Source organism: Dendropsophus ebraccatus, chromosome 9 (genome assembly GCF_027789765.1).
Source record: "Dendropsophus ebraccatus isolate aDenEbr1 chromosome 9, aDenEbr1.pat, whole genome shotgun sequence".
Classification (NCBI taxonomy): domain Eukaryota; kingdom Metazoa; phylum Chordata; class Amphibia; order Anura; family Hylidae; genus Dendropsophus; species Dendropsophus ebraccatus.
Window position 1 is genome coordinate 49514174 of NC_091462.1, and position 17334 is coordinate 49531507.

Consider the following 17334-nt stretch of genomic DNA (forward strand, 5'->3'; position numbering starts at 1 on the left):
TTTCCATTACACGATTAGAGATGAGCGAACCTCGAGCATGCTCGAGTTCATCTGAACCCGGTCGTTCGGCATTTGATTAGCTGTGGCTGCTGAAGTTGGAGAAAGCCCTAAGGCTGAGGAAAATATAGATATAGTCATTGGCTGTATTATCGATGTTTTCCAGACAACCTTAGACCTTTATCCAACTTCAGCAGCACCGCTAATCAAATGCCGAACGACCGGGTTCAGATGAACTCGAGCATGCTTGAGGTTCGCTCATCTCTATACACAATCCATTACAGTGAAAATTTGTCTCTATGAACTATAAAGGGATTTAAAACCTGTTACCAAATATCAAGCAACATCTTTCTGGAAAACAAAATTGTGGTTTTATGTATATACTGTATTTTCAGCAAACAATGACTTTTTTTTTTTTTATAGGTTTTGGTTCACAATTATATCCTAGAGATCAAGAAAAATACAAATGTATTTCAATCCAGTTACCAGCAGTAAAACTTGTAATTCACAACATGGATAAATGAGACACAAATACAGAATAAAACCTGCATAATAAAAATTGTAGCCACACAAATAGATACCGATGAAACAAAATGTGTAGCAGCTGGTTTAGAACCTTCGCACTATAGCAGAAATGGTAATATACCTGGAATTTTCAATGTACAATATGTTAGCAAGGACAGGTAAAAATTAACAATTGCCAACCCAAAGCGGACATATTGCTGGTTACATTAGTGTCAACGGCAGCTAAACTTCACAAAACAAAGCTCATGAAATACGCCACTTAAAAATACAGTGTAAAACCATTATCAATAACATATCTGCTGTGAAATAAGAATGACTTTCCAAGTTTAAATCAGCTGCCCATCGCATAGCACGCCGATGCTGTTGAAAGTATCTACAATTTACAGAGGTGAGAGATCCAGCTACAGATAATACATCTTAAAATTAAAACTGAGGCAGGTGTTTTACAAAAAAAAAAAAAAAAATACTGCCTTTGGTCACTAAGGAATAAATAAAATCAATATTTTTTCCAGATCCTATAAAACAATGCATGACTTAAAAATTACAGGTTTAAAGATGGAGATAAAAAGGCAGATGAGGATGATTGGCACGTCAGAGAACTGAGAAATCATAACAAGGTTTACAAACAGTGTCCATACACTCCTGCCTGACAGAGGAAAACTGAGTGAGTAGATCTGTTCTTGACTTTATGCTGTTACAGGAAACTGGTCTTGTTCTATAGGTTTTTTAACCCAGGCTCCAAGTCCTGCCTTTTGAAAGGCTTTGAATACGCATTCCTTTGCCGCTTGGTATTCAGAGGCTGATTGCTTCGTATCGTGGTATAGATTGGGTTTGCCAATCTTACATCTCAAGTTGGAGGAAAGCTATGGAATGAAAAGCAAAGAGGGATTAATAAATAACAAAACATAAGCATAAAAAGTATGCAGACACCATTGACCAACTTAGTCTATGAGTTAAGCATGAATTTTCTTAGTAAGTTTGAAACTACTTTTGAAATACAGTTTAAGGCTATGTTCACACAACATAATTCTTATGAAAAAAATTGCTGTTTTCAATTTACACAACGGCTGTTCTTTTATTAATGAAATGATTTGCAAACAATGGCCGTTGTTCACACAATGTATTCAACGGCTGTTTTTGCTACAGCCGTCGAAATAACGATCATGTCAATTATTTCCAGCCGTTGTCCACAGACTTCAATGCAATTCACATTTAAACAACGGCTGTTGTTTTGAGTGCCAAATAATGCTGCTGTTTATACTGCGTGTGTACATAGCCTAAACAAAATAGATTTAAATGAAATTTGGTGTTTAATTATACATTTTTCATTTGCAGTCTCTGGCAGCTTACTTAAAGATTGTCAAGAATAGAATAAGATGAGCCCAAAATTTCTTGTAGTATGGGGCATTCAAGGCAACTTTCACTGGAAACCCCCTTGAAACTCACCTTTGCATGAATACGCATCCATCGACTGTAGAGGGCATGTTTACAGAGACGTGATGCACGACCCATTTCATCCTTGCCAGTTGTAGCATTAATGACTTCAAGGCTGGAATCTCCTATTGTCCAGTTGACGCTGAAACTAGGAGCCTTGCCTGGTTGGCGTGCTTCTGCATTGCTAATACCTGGGGAAAAAATAAGAAGAATTTCTTTATTTATATAAATAATCGATGTAAGGATGGCAACAATACACAACACAAAATAAATTGAAAAGAAAAAGATAGTACAGCGATACTTGGTGCTTTCTTTCAAGCTTGTTGAAATTGATGCAGATAAACTAACATTGGATAATATAAGGAGATTTAAAGTGAATGTACCACTAAAGTCTAAAAAAAAAAAAAAATTCTATCACCTGGTTGGCGCCATTGTGGAAACCCCTGGTGGTGCACTACATTTTTCAAATTGCTGACTAGTTCAGGCCATCAACGATAGTTTGTTCATATGCAAATAGGGAAGCTTTATGCACAAAGAGGCACATCACCGAGGGGAGGGGATATCAGTGTACCAGGGTTCCAGGGTCGCCTTCAGTGCATAGAGAGGCCCTACTGTTGTATGAAGAAATGGGCGTAGATTTAAAAAAATAAAATGGAGCATGTCACTGGGAACTCCTTGCTGATTAAACCAGGTGATATAAAATAGTTTCTTTATTAGCCTTAAAGGAGAAGTCCGTTGAAAGGTTTTATTAAAGTATTGTATTGTGCCCCCCCCCAATAAAGTTATACAAATCACTAATATACACTTATTATAGGAAATGCACAAAAAGTGCTTTTATCCCTGCACTTACTACTGCATCAAGGCTTCCCTTCCTGGATAAAATGGTGATGTCACGACCAAACTCCTCGAGCTGTGCGGGCTGTGGCTGCTGGAGAGGATGATGGCAGGAGACACAGGACACTGGAGGGACACTGAGAATCCCTGTGCCATAATCCTCTCCAGCAACCAAAGCCCGCACAGCTCTGGGAGTCGGGTCGTGACATCACCATTTTATCCAGGAAGTGAAGCCTTGATGCAGTAGTAAGTGCAGGGGGGGGGGGAAAAGCACTTTACAAGCATTTCCTGTGATAAATTATATTGGTAATTTATATAACTTTTGAAGGGCAAAAACAATACTTTAATAAAAAATTTTTGCCTGACTTCCCCTTTAATGGTACATCTATGGCAGGACCCTGTGCATTGTGTATTTGTTACATTTGATTTTATTTGTCATGAAGGGCTCCAAAAAGAAGTTAACTGGTAAACAAAATCAATATGAGTCAAATTTATTGTACCTTTTTCCCCCACCAAAACTTACTGTGAAGTGTTCTGCCCCTTATTTCCCTTTCAGAGAAACACTTGATAACATGTGACAGAGCAAAATTAAAAGATACAATAGCATATTTGACCTACCACTCAATAAAGGTTTGTTCAGTGAATATAGTGGGGGCAAATCCTCTATATCCGATATTCTCTGGTAGACAGCCCTAGAAAGATGATCACCATGATAGAGGCTGCCCAAGATAATACTGGAAAAATAGATTGGCTCAACAAAGAGACTGAAGAGAGATCCTTGGATTCCTACAACATTCCATCTGTATTGGAAGATTGCAAAGACATATGATTATGTAGTTGTTGAACATGAAGGGGAAAAAAACTTACATAAATAATTTAAGTAGTCATTCCGTTCAGGATTACTATTGATTTGAACAAGGCAGAAAAGTAAAAACGATAAAATAAAATAAAAAAACCCACACAGATTAACCACACCCAAGCATTGTTAATGTATGCATAACATTACAAAAAAGAATCTGTCTCTAATTATTAAGTCTCAATAGAACAAATGCGGGCAGAACCTTCCACCTAGAGGCTTTTATCCTGCAATCAGATTACTTTATAAACTCACCTGGCAATCTTATCGCTGCAAGACATGGTGAGCAATCTCTCTCCCTGCAAAACGCCATCCCATGTTTGGATAGTACTGCTTGACCGTACAGGAATAGTACCTTCTCCAGACTCTATTTTGGTACGAAGTTGTCCTCGTGCCTTTCGGTTAGGATGGCGATCACCCTGATCTATAATAGTGAACAGATAAAAAGTAAATCTCCTTTTAGTTATTAAAAATAAGCAAGACAAAAAAAAAACTAAAAAGGGATATATTATATCTCCATAAGAGATACTGTTGGATTTTTATTGATCAATGTTTTTATTCAACAACAATAAAAAGAAATTCTGTTGAACAGTCTTAATGCTGGAGAACGCTACTAGGAATGGGATTCGTTCAGTAATAGCTGAGGGAGCAGATGGAGTCGCTTTACAACATATTTACATCGTGCAATAGACAGATGTATATAATTAAGTCACACATTAATAAAACTGGGATGAGAGATGTACATCTGTAAGCTATTCTTTCAGTCTGTTTTACTCATAAAGGAATTAAAACACGAATCCCAAAAAAAAACATTTATCTGACACCTCTACATTTCTCGAATCTTGGAAGGGTATACAGTATATGGACTTCTTCATTATTTAACACATTCTTAAGCTACGCCCATCTGCTGCATTCTCAGGATATTTCCAAAGAGGAATCTGAAAAATAGTTTGCAAGGCACAGAGGAGAACTCCGGCCACATATAAAAAGCCAGAGCGGGCAGGGAAGGATGGGAACATAATAAAGTAGTGATACAATCCCAGCACCACCTGCTCACTGTCAGCCTCTGGTCTTCTCAATCTCCTGTGTCATCAAAACCTGGCAGGAACTTCCCACTCAGCCAGTCAATGACGGCTGAGGTGGACCACATCACTCACTGATGGCTGAATGGACATTTCTCAGCTGGGTTGTAATTTCACAGGACCAGGAGTTACAGAACACTGGCCAGCAACTGGGAGCAGTGGTGCTGCTGGGGCACCAGGACAGGCAAGTATCACTTAAAGTGTAACTGTCATTTTTTATTGCAGAAATCAGTAGTATACGCGATTTTAAGAAACTCTGTAATAGGTTTTATTAGCCAAAAAAGCCTCCTTCTGTACTCAAGAAGCAATCTCCCAGCCTCCCCCCCTGACTTCTTATCTGTGCATTATCAGGCAAACATGTCTTCATTACAGAGAAGCCAGTGAAGACGGGTTCTGCTCTCTCCATTCTATCCTTATGGAGGGGGGAGGGGCCAAGGGAGATGAGGGAGCAGGAAGAGGTGACATGAAGGTAAGCTGTTTGTAGACTCTCTGGGCACCTAAGACACTGGATTCTGGGGTCAGAAAGGTCATCTATGAACTTACTGAGATAAGATCGCAGGGTGTTGCAAGACTGCTCCGTGCTCAGTCACTCCTAACAGCCCCTCCCCTCTCCATAGCCACATAATGGACAGAGAAATCCTGCTGCTTCTGATGTGAGGGGGGAGGCTGGGAGATTGCTTTTTCAGTCCAGAAGGAAACTCTTTTGGTTTATAAAACCTATTACAGAGTTTCTTAAAATCGAACTTGAACTGTTGATATTTAATGTTTAAAAAAAAAAATGACCCTGAAATGACAGTTACGCTTTAAATTCCAACCAACCCCTGCCCTCGCAGTTTTTTATTTTTTTTTACACATTTGGCAGGAACAATCAGAATATACAGAATAACTAGTACACAACCAGATATGAATAATCCGTTCCCTGGGGTATTGTGTGCAAGACTTTTCCACGATAGAACTTACATGAGTACTTAGGGGGTACAGAGTTTTCAAATCAACTACTGTCTTAAAATTATACAGATTTGTAAATTACTTGCATTTAAAAATCTAAAGTCTTATCAGCTGCTGTATGCTCTACAGGAAGTGGTGTATTCTATCTAGTCTGACAAAGTGCTCTCTGCCGCCACCTCTGCAGGAACTGTCCAGAGCAGAGCAGAGTGTTTTTTTTTTTCTATAGGGGTTTGCTACTGCGCTGGACAGTTCCTGTCCTGAAAAGAAGTGGTAGCAGAAAGCACTGTGCCAGACTGGAAAGAATACAACACTTCCTGTAGAGCAGACATGTCAAATTCGTGCCCGCGGGGCCCACCAAGGAAATCAATTGATTTCCTAGAGCTGGCCCGCTCATAGGACACCGAAACAGATTAATATGGGCAGTCTTCTGTGCCGCCCATACTATAATGTTGCGATGTGCGCCGGAAACCAGTCACCCCTGGAGGGCTCCCGAACCCACCCTACCCCTGGATACGGCCCCTATACTTTTGCCATCCTTCCATTCCCGCTACTGATGCTGATCCTGCTGACTATTGTGGGAGGGCTGGCTACTACATGGGGACTATTGTGGGAGGGCTGGCTACTACATGGAGACTATCGTGAGAGGGCTGGCTACTACATGGGGACTATTGTGGGAGGGCTGGCTACTACATGGGGACTATTGTGGGAGGGCTGGCTACTACATGGAGACTATTGTGGGAGGGCTGGCTACTACATGGGGACTATTGTGGGAGGGCTAGCTACTACATGGGGACTATTGTGGGAGGGCTGGCTACTACATGGGGACTATTGTGGGAGGGCTGGCTACTACATGGGGAATATTGTGGGAGGGCTGGCTACTACATGGGGACTATTGTGGGAGGGCTGGCTACTACATGGGGACTATTGTGGGAGGGCTGGCTACTACATGGGGACTATTGTGGGAGGGCTGGCTACTACATGGGGACTATTGTGGGAGGGCTAGCTACTACATGGGGACTATTGTGGGAGGGCTAGCTACTACATGGGGACTATTGTGGGAGGGCTGGCTACTACATGGGGACTATTGTGGGAGGGCTGGCTACTACATGGGGACTATTGTGGGAGGGCTGGCTACTACATGGGGACTATTGTGGGAGGGCTGGCTACTACATGGGGACTATTGTGGGAGGGCTGGCTACTACATGGGGACTAGGGCTGGCTACTACATTGCGACTAGGGCTGGGCGATTAATCAAATTAATTTGATTAATTCGCCCAGAATTTAAGAATTCGATTTTTTTGGAAAATCGAAAATCTATTTTCTAAAAGAAAAAAATTAGATGCGGGCGCGCGGGCTGCTCGCATTCTCTGACCTGCCCCCCTAGCGCGCTCCCTCCCAGCTGCATATGGAGGTCCCCGGAGGAGGCTGCAGATACTGAAGCATCGGGCGAAAGTGTCGCTGCTGTACAGCTCCAGTAACCGCAGCGACACTATCACCCGATGCTTCAGTATCTGCAGCCTCCTCCGGGGACCTCCATGTGCGGAGGTGATATTCATCCCGCTATGGGGGCGGGGCAGCTGCGGGGAGTATGTGCGGGCGGAAGGAGAGAGCAAGTGCCGATGGTGTGCGACCGGGCAGAGTGGGTACACCAGGTATGTTTCCTCCTGCCCAGGTCAGCCCCATGCTCCCGCCGATCTGCCCCGTGCTCCCCAGGTCTGCCTGATTCTCCCCCCGATCTGCCCCATTCATGCTCCCCCCAGTGTGCCCCATGCATGCTCCCCCCTCCCCCCAGTTTGCCCCATGCATGCTCCCCCCTCCCCCCCGGTGAGCCCCATGCATGCTCCCCCCTCCCCCCCGGTGTGCCCCATGCATGCTCCCCCCCTCCCCCCCAGTGTGCCCCATGCATGCTCCCCCCCTCCCCCCCAGTGTGCCCCATGCATGCTCCCCCCCCTCCCCCCCAGTGTGCCCCATGCATGCTCCCCCCCTCCCCCCAGTGTGCCCCATGCATGCTCCCCCCCTCCCCCCAGTGTGCCCCATGCATGCTCCCCCCTCCCCCCAGTCCAGTGTGCCCCATGCATGCTCCCCCCCTCCCCCCAGCCCAGTGTGCCCCATTCCCCCCAGCCCAGTGTGCCCCATTCCCCCCATACTTGCCCCCCCCCTGGTCTGCCCCATGCTCCCCCCAGTCACCAAGGTTTCATGGGGCCCCATGTTCTTAGCAATGTCCCTGACCCTCATCTGTTCCTGTACTACTACACCCCTCATCTTTACCTGTACTACTACTACACCCCTCATCTTTACCTGTCTTTATCTATTTACCCTTTAAAGGATTGATCTAATTTGAGTCTCCAGGGCTATGTGTGAGACTTGACTTGAAGGGACATCTCTTTGCTCAAGAGGTGGGAGAGCTATTTTGCATCTCCTTTCTTCCCAGAATTCTCCATACATCTTTATGACAATCTCTCTTTAATGAGAGTTAGTACCCCTTTGACCCCTGTGGTAAAGCAATAAATTCTACAACTACTCAACTAGCAGGGTAAAGAGAGAACAAGGTAGGAGAGAGCTTTACAGACACACACAAAGACATACAGGTAAGAAAAGTTGTACGCTTCTACTACATTTGAATATTTATTTTTTTTTACCTATTTTTTTTTATAGTGGGAAGTATATCATATATAGAGAGAACTTCAATATTCTGGAAGTAAGCCATATGAGGACCATTGTAATAAAGCTTGATAAGGGGTTTTACTACCTTCTTGTCCAGCTTCATGTGGTGAGAAAATACGAGCATCTCCACATGGTGATGTACTGATGTATAGATGGAACTGAACATTGTCCTTCAGTCTAAATCCACCATGTTCTGACTTCGTAAATATGGATTTTTGCTGATCTTCTTTAGTACTGAAAAAAGAACTGTGTTCAAGTAGCTGAATTTTACTTATACTATAAAGACAGTCAAGTGCTATAAAAGTTACGTTATACAGGATACTAGGATTGCAATAAATATGCTGTCATTTTTTCAGCTCACCTCAGAAATAATTCCAGCTGTGTGTAGAGAAATCTAAGAAGTGACCTGCGAGCTACAATTTCAGCATGACAGTCATTTAGCGCCAGACCACGATCACTCATATATTCTCCATTGATGCATTTTGTTCCAGTGGAAACACTAATAACCTGGGCATCTTTCACATCTATTCCTAAGTATAAAAATAATCATTGTGCAGATTCATTTCAAAGGGGTAAAAGGGAGCATGCACAGAGACCAGCAAAGGCAGCAAAACAAAAAACAAAATGGAAAATGTTGAAGTACCTGTTGTCATGACAACTCCAGCCAGGACTTTTCTCCTTGCGTGTGGGGAGGTGAAATTATCCGTGAGCTCGCTGAACTTATCTACAACCAAACGGGCAACTGCATCAGCCAGAACCTATAAACATGAAAGGTAACAGAACAAGGTTAGTCATTCTCCTGGGGTCCTAAATCTGGACTTATCTTTATGACCAAACTCTCGAAATGTAACAAGTAAGAATTTCCCAGGTCATTTATTAAGCTTCACCTGCTGTTGGCACAAAGTAGCCATATATTAGCAGTAGGCAAAGTTTAGTAACTATCTCGATTTCACTTAAAGATGTTGTCCGGGGAAAAATCAACTTTTCCCGTATCCACAGGATAGAGGAAAGTAAAAGATTGCAGGGGGAGCGGCACGCAAGCCGTGGCTTTATTCATTCCTATGAAGGTGCCAGAGAGGGCTGAGTACATCGCTCGTCCAGCTTATTCGGATCTTTCTATTGTCTTCATAGGAATAGAGTGGTGGGTCACATGCCATGCCTGTGGCTCTTTACATAACACAGAAGCCGCGGCCTAAAATGGAGATTAGAGGGAGGTATGGGGGCCGAAGCCCCAGCGATCTTACTTTTCCCCTATCCTGTGGATTTTGCCCAGACAACCTCTTTAAGATAGTGGCATCTTTACATTCTGTTGCAGTGGTCATTTCAGAAAGTTCAGACATATTTATTATATATTGCATTGGGAAATTATAATACTGAGACTTCATTAAATATGTTAATAAATAACCAGTCTCTTGGTTTCCAAGTTCATTTAGAAGTGACAGCAATGCTCACCTCTGCTAAAATATCCACTGCTTCAACAGAATTCAAAATACCAATATTTCTCAACAACGTGATCTGGACTGTGTTACATTCTGTCATTCATTGGGACATACTTACATGGACCAGGAAGTTCGCCTGTATCTACTTATTTGTTTTAAAGAAACTTGTCCATTGAAAATAGTTGTCTTAAAGGGGTAGTGTGGCGCTAAAAAATTATTCACAGAATAACACACATTACAAAGTTATACAACTTTGTAATGTATGTTATGTCTGTGAATAGCCCCCTTCCCCGTGTCCCACCACCCCCGCCCGTGTACCCGGAAGTGTGTGGTGCATTATACATTACCTGATCCGTGTCGAGCCCGTCCGCCATCTTGTGCCAAACGTCCTCTTCGGACGGACGTCCGAATCCCTGACGCCCGCCCCCCCTCCGCCGCGTCACAACTGTGCTCAGCCGCGATTGGCTGAGCACAGTTATGTTGTATAACTTTGTAATGTGTGTTATTCTGTGAATAATTCTTTACCGCCGCACTACCACTTTAACTGGCCCTACCATGTTATAGAGTATAGGGGAGCAGATTTATGAATAGCTTTGTTAATGTAGTACTCTGCTCATTCTGGAGCAGTGGCAGGCTGTCCTCCATGACTGATAACCTTCACTGTGTAAGTGTTCATACAGAGATAGCTGCCAATAACTGATTAGGACTGCCCCCTGGACTCCTAAGCACAAAATAAGCATAGGCCTCCTATTGTATAACACACTACCTGTGAATAAGACTGCATTTCTGTTGTGACGGGTTTCCTTTAAACAGCAGAGAACATAATATCCACTTTGTCAGTTATTCAATGAAACTAAGGCGGGGCTGAGTGTGGATGAGCGAATGTTTTTCATGGACCAAATCCTCCGGCTCTATTACATGGGATGACTATTGGATAATTAGGTCGACACTGTCCTGTGTAACAGACCCAGCAATCAGCTGACAAACAAGCTGTCTGATCATTGTTTTAGCAGGTTAAAGAAAAGAACAAATTGTGAGTTGGTCTCACATCCCCCTGTGGCAACAGCCAGCTGATCTAAAAGAGGTCTTGGACTTTGCATACTGCAGTTAAATATACTTTTGGGTGATGAAAGAAATCATTCAACTAAACAATTCAATAAAGGAAGACATAAGCTCCGTTCACGTGGAGCAAAACTGGCGGAATTCTCCCTGTCATAATGACAGTCTATGGGAGTCACGCGCGCCAGTTTTGCTCCATGTGAACGGAACCTAAACCTATAAATTAAGGATAAGACAAGACATAGTAAACCAGATCAAAACAGAACAAAATTTTGCTCACTTCCCTTACCTGAGGTAAGTGCAACTGTAAGCCCTCACTTGGAACAGGCTGTCGTGAAGGAGTCTGGTCCAACTGCATGTTAAACAATGATGCCAAAGCTGACTGTGCGGCTCGAGCCTTGGCAAGTTTCTTGTTTCTACCAGATCCTTCAAATGTCTGGTTGTCCACGGTGACTGACATGACGAAGTTCTTAGCATGACTTTCTCCACTCTCAGACACAAAGTCGTACTTCAGTCCTGGCCGCAGCTCATTTAAGATCATAACAGGGTTTTTACCACTTGAAGGTGGAAAAAATGAAGGTGTTGGAAGTGGGGACTGAATTAGATTGCAAGAACCAGCCAAAGCCATACTATAGTCACTTGTTGAATTAAATGGTTCATTCCCATTGGAGCCTAAGAAAAACTCATGGTCAGCCTGCTCAGGTTTTTCAAATCCATTAAAGAGCGTGTCTGGGAAGTCGGCTTGGTCAGAAGTAAAGTCGGTGTTTATAGACAGAGTTCTTCCCATTGCTATGTGAGCTTCAGACGCATTGGGAAATTGCACGAAGGACCGTAATGCTTTTTCAGCTGCATGAAGCTTGGCCTTCTTTTTTGTTGGCCCTGAACCCTCAAAAGCTTGCCCATTAACATCAACAGTCATAATAAAAACTGGTGCATGAACTGGTCCAGACTGAGAAAGTAGTTTATATTGCAAACCCGGCTTTATTTCATTCAGCTGCATGAGAGCATTCTTTGGCAATACTGGCCCTGGTGTTTTCTTCCTCTTCTTTGGGCGAAACTTGGAATGGCCATTATTACCTTCCTCCAAAGGTCGTTTTCTGTTGCTTCCCTCACCCCCATTGGATAGCTGAGCCCCCTCCCCGGTACCTTGTCCATTCCCATCTTTTCTTGACACTCCATCCATGTTACGATTTTCTTTAACGTCAGTGCTGCTTGAACCTGTGGTGCCCAGAAAGAGTAACTTACAACGCCTTCGTTGCAGGATCTTGTAAATGCAAAATTTATAGATTCCTTTATCTATCTTTGTCACTGGTTCAGTGATGTGTGGTCACAAAATACATGGTTTTAACTTTGTAATGGCAATCGCTACTTGCCATTACCATCTCATTAACAGTGAACATAAATTGTTATACCTCTTTTCAATATTAAATATATTAAAATTTTCAGTATGCAATACTTAATATTTTTAATAAATAAATAAAAAAAAAAAAAAATCAATAACCAAGCAATTCTAAGGGCAAAACTGAAACAGAGGGAACTTTCTTAGCAAATGCAGGCAACGTCCATAAAATCATGGGTGCCAGAGAACTGTAGCTAGCCAAAGGAAGTGGTTGTTGGCAGAAAAACAAAGAAAATCAATTTTAAGACTTGTAAAAAGCTTCGAGAAAACAATAATTCTAGGTATTTCTAAAAAACATAAAATTTGTCAAAACCTTAATTTTAAACAACTCACTGATTCTTAATCTTTAAATTGGGTTAAAATGATTTTCAGCATGTGTTTTCTTTATGGATTAATAAAAAAAGGCATGTTCAACTTTTAATAACCTAGTCCTAATGAGTATTGACTCTTGGAAGATGAACACTAAGCAAACACACACCACTTAACCCAGCTAACAAAGCTGATGGAATGGTTGCTAAATTTTCATTTATAACATCCTCCAGCAAAAGCTCGATAGGTTACTCCTTTCGGCGCTCAACAGACCAAGAGGGAAAAAATATTTTAAAATTAAAAAGTATGCAATCCTTGTTTGCGGACAGGATCATATTTTCAGAAGCGACAACATTTATAATAGTAAAAGATGTTTTGTAGTAAGAGAGACCCTAAATAAGTGTAAGACTTGAGTGATACTAACACTAACAGGATCAGTGAAGATTTATTCTGACCATTAGATTAACTTAAAATGATCATCTATATACCAGTAAATCTCAAAAACAAAAACCTAACCAGCAGAACTGTATATTTACTCACCCGTAAGAGCCTTATGATAATATATTTACCGTAGTATCTATCCCAAGAAGCTTGTTCAATTAATTGTGAATACTGAGAAAATATACTGGGAAGGGGGGGGGGGGGGGGGGGGGAAGAGATATTTTTTTTATAAATAACCTCAAATGTTTGTGTACGACTAGCTTAAAAATGGTGGAGTCAAGTAAATTGCCCTTCACGGATGTTAACCGAGGGGGAAACTAAAATGCATGCTGCTAGGAGACCATTTAAGGCTTCATTTACCAAAATGAAGCTCTTCTCTACAACTCATTATCTACTACATCTTACTCATATTTTCTTCATCATCCACATCCATTGTGAAATACTTTTGCTGCTTCCTGGGCTGGTGCAGACCACTTCGCTCTGCAATCAAAATGAACAAGTAAACGTGAAGTCAATTTTAATAACTATAAAGGGGAAAACAATTCCAAAAATATTAAAACACTATACACAAAGATCAAAAACAATATTACAACAATACTATCTATTAAAATGTACCTACTAATTTATATTTTTCAAATACATGTTATGTCTACATATTGGCTTTCATAAATGCAATGCATCAATTTAAAATAATAAAACTTCTAAACAAAAATCCTAAGGATAAATCCTTAATACAACCTCAAAATGTTTTTTTCCCTCCCTACATCCACTGTCATTTACAACTGCAGTAAACCTAATAAATGAACATTAGCAGAAGTGTACATAGTCCTGGGCTTTACAGATAAGGAATAATTTTATATTTATTAACCTAGTGCCACATCACATAAAAGGACATATTGCAAATTATGAATTACACAACTTTCTAAATAAATTCAGCAAGGAACAAGTTTGTTTGCAATAGATGTATTGGCATATTTAATCCATAGCTACTAAAGATAAAAATTGCTAGTAATACAGGTGTCAGGGATGAGGGGCTTTAATATAATTCTAGGACACAGAGAGGATAGTGTTAATATGATTCTCAATAACACATGATTTACAAAATGCTGATGTTGCTTATCAGATTGGGTCACTCTGACCCATCCTCAGGACACTTATCTATGTTCTGGTCTACAGAACATTGATAGAGAGCTACAGGGACATAATAATTGGAGATAACTTCGCTAAATTAGCAGTAACAAACTGATTACCGGGGAATCGATCGATACCAACCTTTAACCAACCACGATTGGATGTTATTCTTACTAATTTCCCTTACTCTGCAAATAAGATGTTTACTCATATTGATCACACTGCGCATGACCGGATATAATCACATGACTTCATCTATGGAAAATACCTAAAGATTCTGTGTTAATGTTAAATGAAGTGTACACCCCGCAAGGGGTATAAAAGAAGATGACTTTGTTGCAATAAACATGCTGCTACTCAGAACCATGTCGAGTTGTCTGCATCCTTCTCGGCCGAGTTGCCCCTCCAATCTGGCTACCATCCAATATACCTGAAGGTCTTACCTGAAGACCACCCTAACACAGGTAATATATCAGAAATTCATTTTATAACACTGTGGTCCCTTCACTGTGAAAGATGGCAGTCCCAGAGGGAAGACCCAAATCGATCAAATGTTGATGGTTTACTTCTAAGAGAGCCCAAGAATATTTAAGCTTCGAAGAATATTTTACTGCCCTTTGCAACAAACATAGGTACAGGAAGCTGACATATCAGGATTTGTGACATGACAAGCACTGTGGGTGTGATCAAAGCAACAGCGCTACCTATTAGCTACAGTTGGTACTAAAAGAAAAAAAATGTATTAAAACGGCAAGCGCATAATCTGAAGTGTCCATTGTTCGGTCCATTTCACTGTATTAGATCGTTTGAGGGCAAATCTATTTGCATTGTGTTATATCAACTGAAATATGTAAAGACCAAGCAAATCTATCTCTATACAGTGGTCAGGTTAGGACCAGCCACTGGCTGATGCAATGCTGATGTACACGGAGCCAATATGCGTTTTTACTGCAATTCAGCGGCATTTTCAAATGATTGTAATGTTAGTGTCTTATTCTGTGTGTAAACAGGTAAAAGGAATAACAAACAAAACTAAAAAAAAATAGTGCAATGTGTATAAACTAAGAGAAAGACATGTTCCCTACTAGTTGTCAGAATGAAGAGAAAGGGTCCTATTCCACGGAGCGATAATTGGCCCAATTGGGCCAATTATCGCTCCATGGAATAGAGACAACAATCAGCTGATGATCATTTTATCGGCTGATCGTTTATTTAGGTTCAAACCTAAAATCATTGGGCAAGGACCGCGCATCACTGCGTGGAATAGCGATGCATGGTGGACGAACGACGATTTCACAAGCACCATGCTTTACCTAACCATGTTGCAGGGCTTCTCCTGCGCTCTTTCTTCCTCCCAGTCCCGCACGCAGCAGCAGCTTCATTACGGCCTGTCATAGCTGACAGACCACTCAGCCAATCACTGGCCAGGACCGCCGCAGCCAGTGATTGGCTGAGCGGTCTGTCAGCTCAGACAGGCCGCACCGAAGCTGCTGCGCGCGTGACTGGGAGGAAGAAGGAGCGCAGGAGAAGACCTGCAACATGGTTAGGTAATGTATGGTGTTTAAACAAGGGCTGCAAGGACATCGATAACAATGTCCCTGCAGCCCTCACTAAACGATTATAAGGCCGTGTAATAGGCCCAGTAGATGGGCGCTCGTTTGCATTATTGAATAGGACCCTAACAGTGATATTTACTTTTTTTTTTCTTTCACAGCGGCACTAGCTGCGCAGTGCTGAGTGGTTGATATTGCGACTTTCATTAAGCCAAGTTGTAATACCCCATACAACCTGATGACAAAGGTAGTGCTGTTTTTTTAGAAGAAAGCTGATATATATTTTTAAATCCTGGATAACCCATTTAAAAAGCACAACTTCGTTATATGCCAGAACTTTATGTGGAAATACAATGCTGTTAAAAGAAAGTAGCTTCAATACTATATGGAATAGAAGGAATCTATCAGCACTAGAATTCTGCCTCTATATGCTGCAGACATTAAAGTATGAGCTGATCAGTGGTTTCCACTTTAGTTAATCACTGAGCTGTCAGCTATCCAATCTGGAACTTGAAAATAATAATCGGTTATCTGGGCTTGGTTTCATGTAGAACTGAACCTCTCCCATATCAATCATGATCTGTTCACTACAGTGAAGTGATTACACTTAATGAGCAGGCATTCTTCTCCTTGTCATTTTCTTTCCATTATACTCTACCCTATTCTCGTGCCCTACAATATCTCTTTGCACCACATAACTCATATGGATGCCCATGTATTGCCTGTGCAACTAGTTCTCTCACATGTGCTGCCCCCATGACTTCCCTGCCATTTGGAAGGCTTGTTATAGACAGGGCATAATTGTGTCATTTTGTGCAGTTTTGCAGATTAACACCTATTAATGGTGATATATCATCCAACAGATCAACTACTAATCTGTTGGCTACACAACCAAATACTACAGGAGTTGCGGAAACAGCTGAACGTTGCTGTGTGGAGCTCAGCTACATGTGGACAAGCAGGCACAGTGGTCTAAGGCATATATACTGTAAGGGCTGTATTACACAGCCCAAACACCAATGTAAACGAACGCCAATTTTCTAGATTGGAGATACAAAAGGAAAGGGTGCTTCCTACCGTATTAAATTTAAAAAGAAACTCAAGGGTGAGAAGTCTAGATTAAAACCACTCACCTAGTGGAGTTGTGCTATAAAATAGGCACAACTCTATAGTCCCAAGTGCATGCCCCAGTTGGTACACATTACCTTACTAGTTGCTTTGAGATGTCTATTCACTAACTGGTTGGTCTAGTGTGCCAGATGTGGATATGGTGATTACACAAATTTTTAGGGGTGGACAAGGCAGATACCGAAAGACACAAAGACTCGGGTATAAAACGTTTCTTTAAGAAATGGAGACCTTTTATTCTTCCTCACTATGAAGCAAATGAGATACGTGACATTGTACGTCCATTTCAAAATGACAAAGTGGTACTGCACAGAAATGCTGAAAGGCACCTTAGGAGTCCTTCAAATTTCTTAGGTTACATTCTGCCACTAGTAACTAACGAGGTTCTTAACTTAATAAAAGGACTTTAGCCCTTAGTTAGAAAGGAAAATCTTTATTTTACTGGTATTGCATGTAAGAGATGCAATAATATTACTGTGTTTTAGTTACGGGTAGTCAGAAATTCCAGTTCAGCTGCGACTGTACATTTTGTAGT

General features: G+C 41.6%; 1 protein-coding gene across 3 annotated transcripts in view; it reads right to left on the bottom strand.

Annotated features, from left to right (window-relative positions):
- Positions 1 to 345: 345 nt before the first annotated feature.
- The window catches only part of ADARB1 (adenosine deaminase RNA specific B1), a 142015-nt gene continuing 125026 nt past the window's right edge, over positions 346 to 17334 (bottom strand). For all 3 annotated transcript variants that reach the window (XM_069983258.1, XM_069983257.1, XM_069983256.1), the window contains exons 4-12: positions 13393 to 13467; positions 11128 to 12056; positions 8984 to 9098; positions 8702 to 8870; positions 8426 to 8574; positions 3902 to 4070; positions 3409 to 3590; positions 1969 to 2147; positions 346 to 1385 (exon numbers count right to left, since the gene is read on the bottom strand). In XM_069983258.1, coding sequence (XP_069839359.1) covers positions 1209 to 1385; positions 1969 to 2147; positions 3409 to 3590; positions 3902 to 4070; positions 8426 to 8574; positions 8702 to 8870; positions 8984 to 9098; positions 11128 to 12056; positions 13393 to 13467 — 2144 coding nt within the window. In that variant the 3' untranslated portion in view covers positions 346 to 1208. The remainder of the gene's footprint in view (positions 1386 to 1968; positions 2148 to 3408; positions 3591 to 3901; positions 4071 to 8425; positions 8575 to 8701; positions 8871 to 8983; positions 9099 to 11127; positions 12057 to 13392; positions 13468 to 17334) is intronic.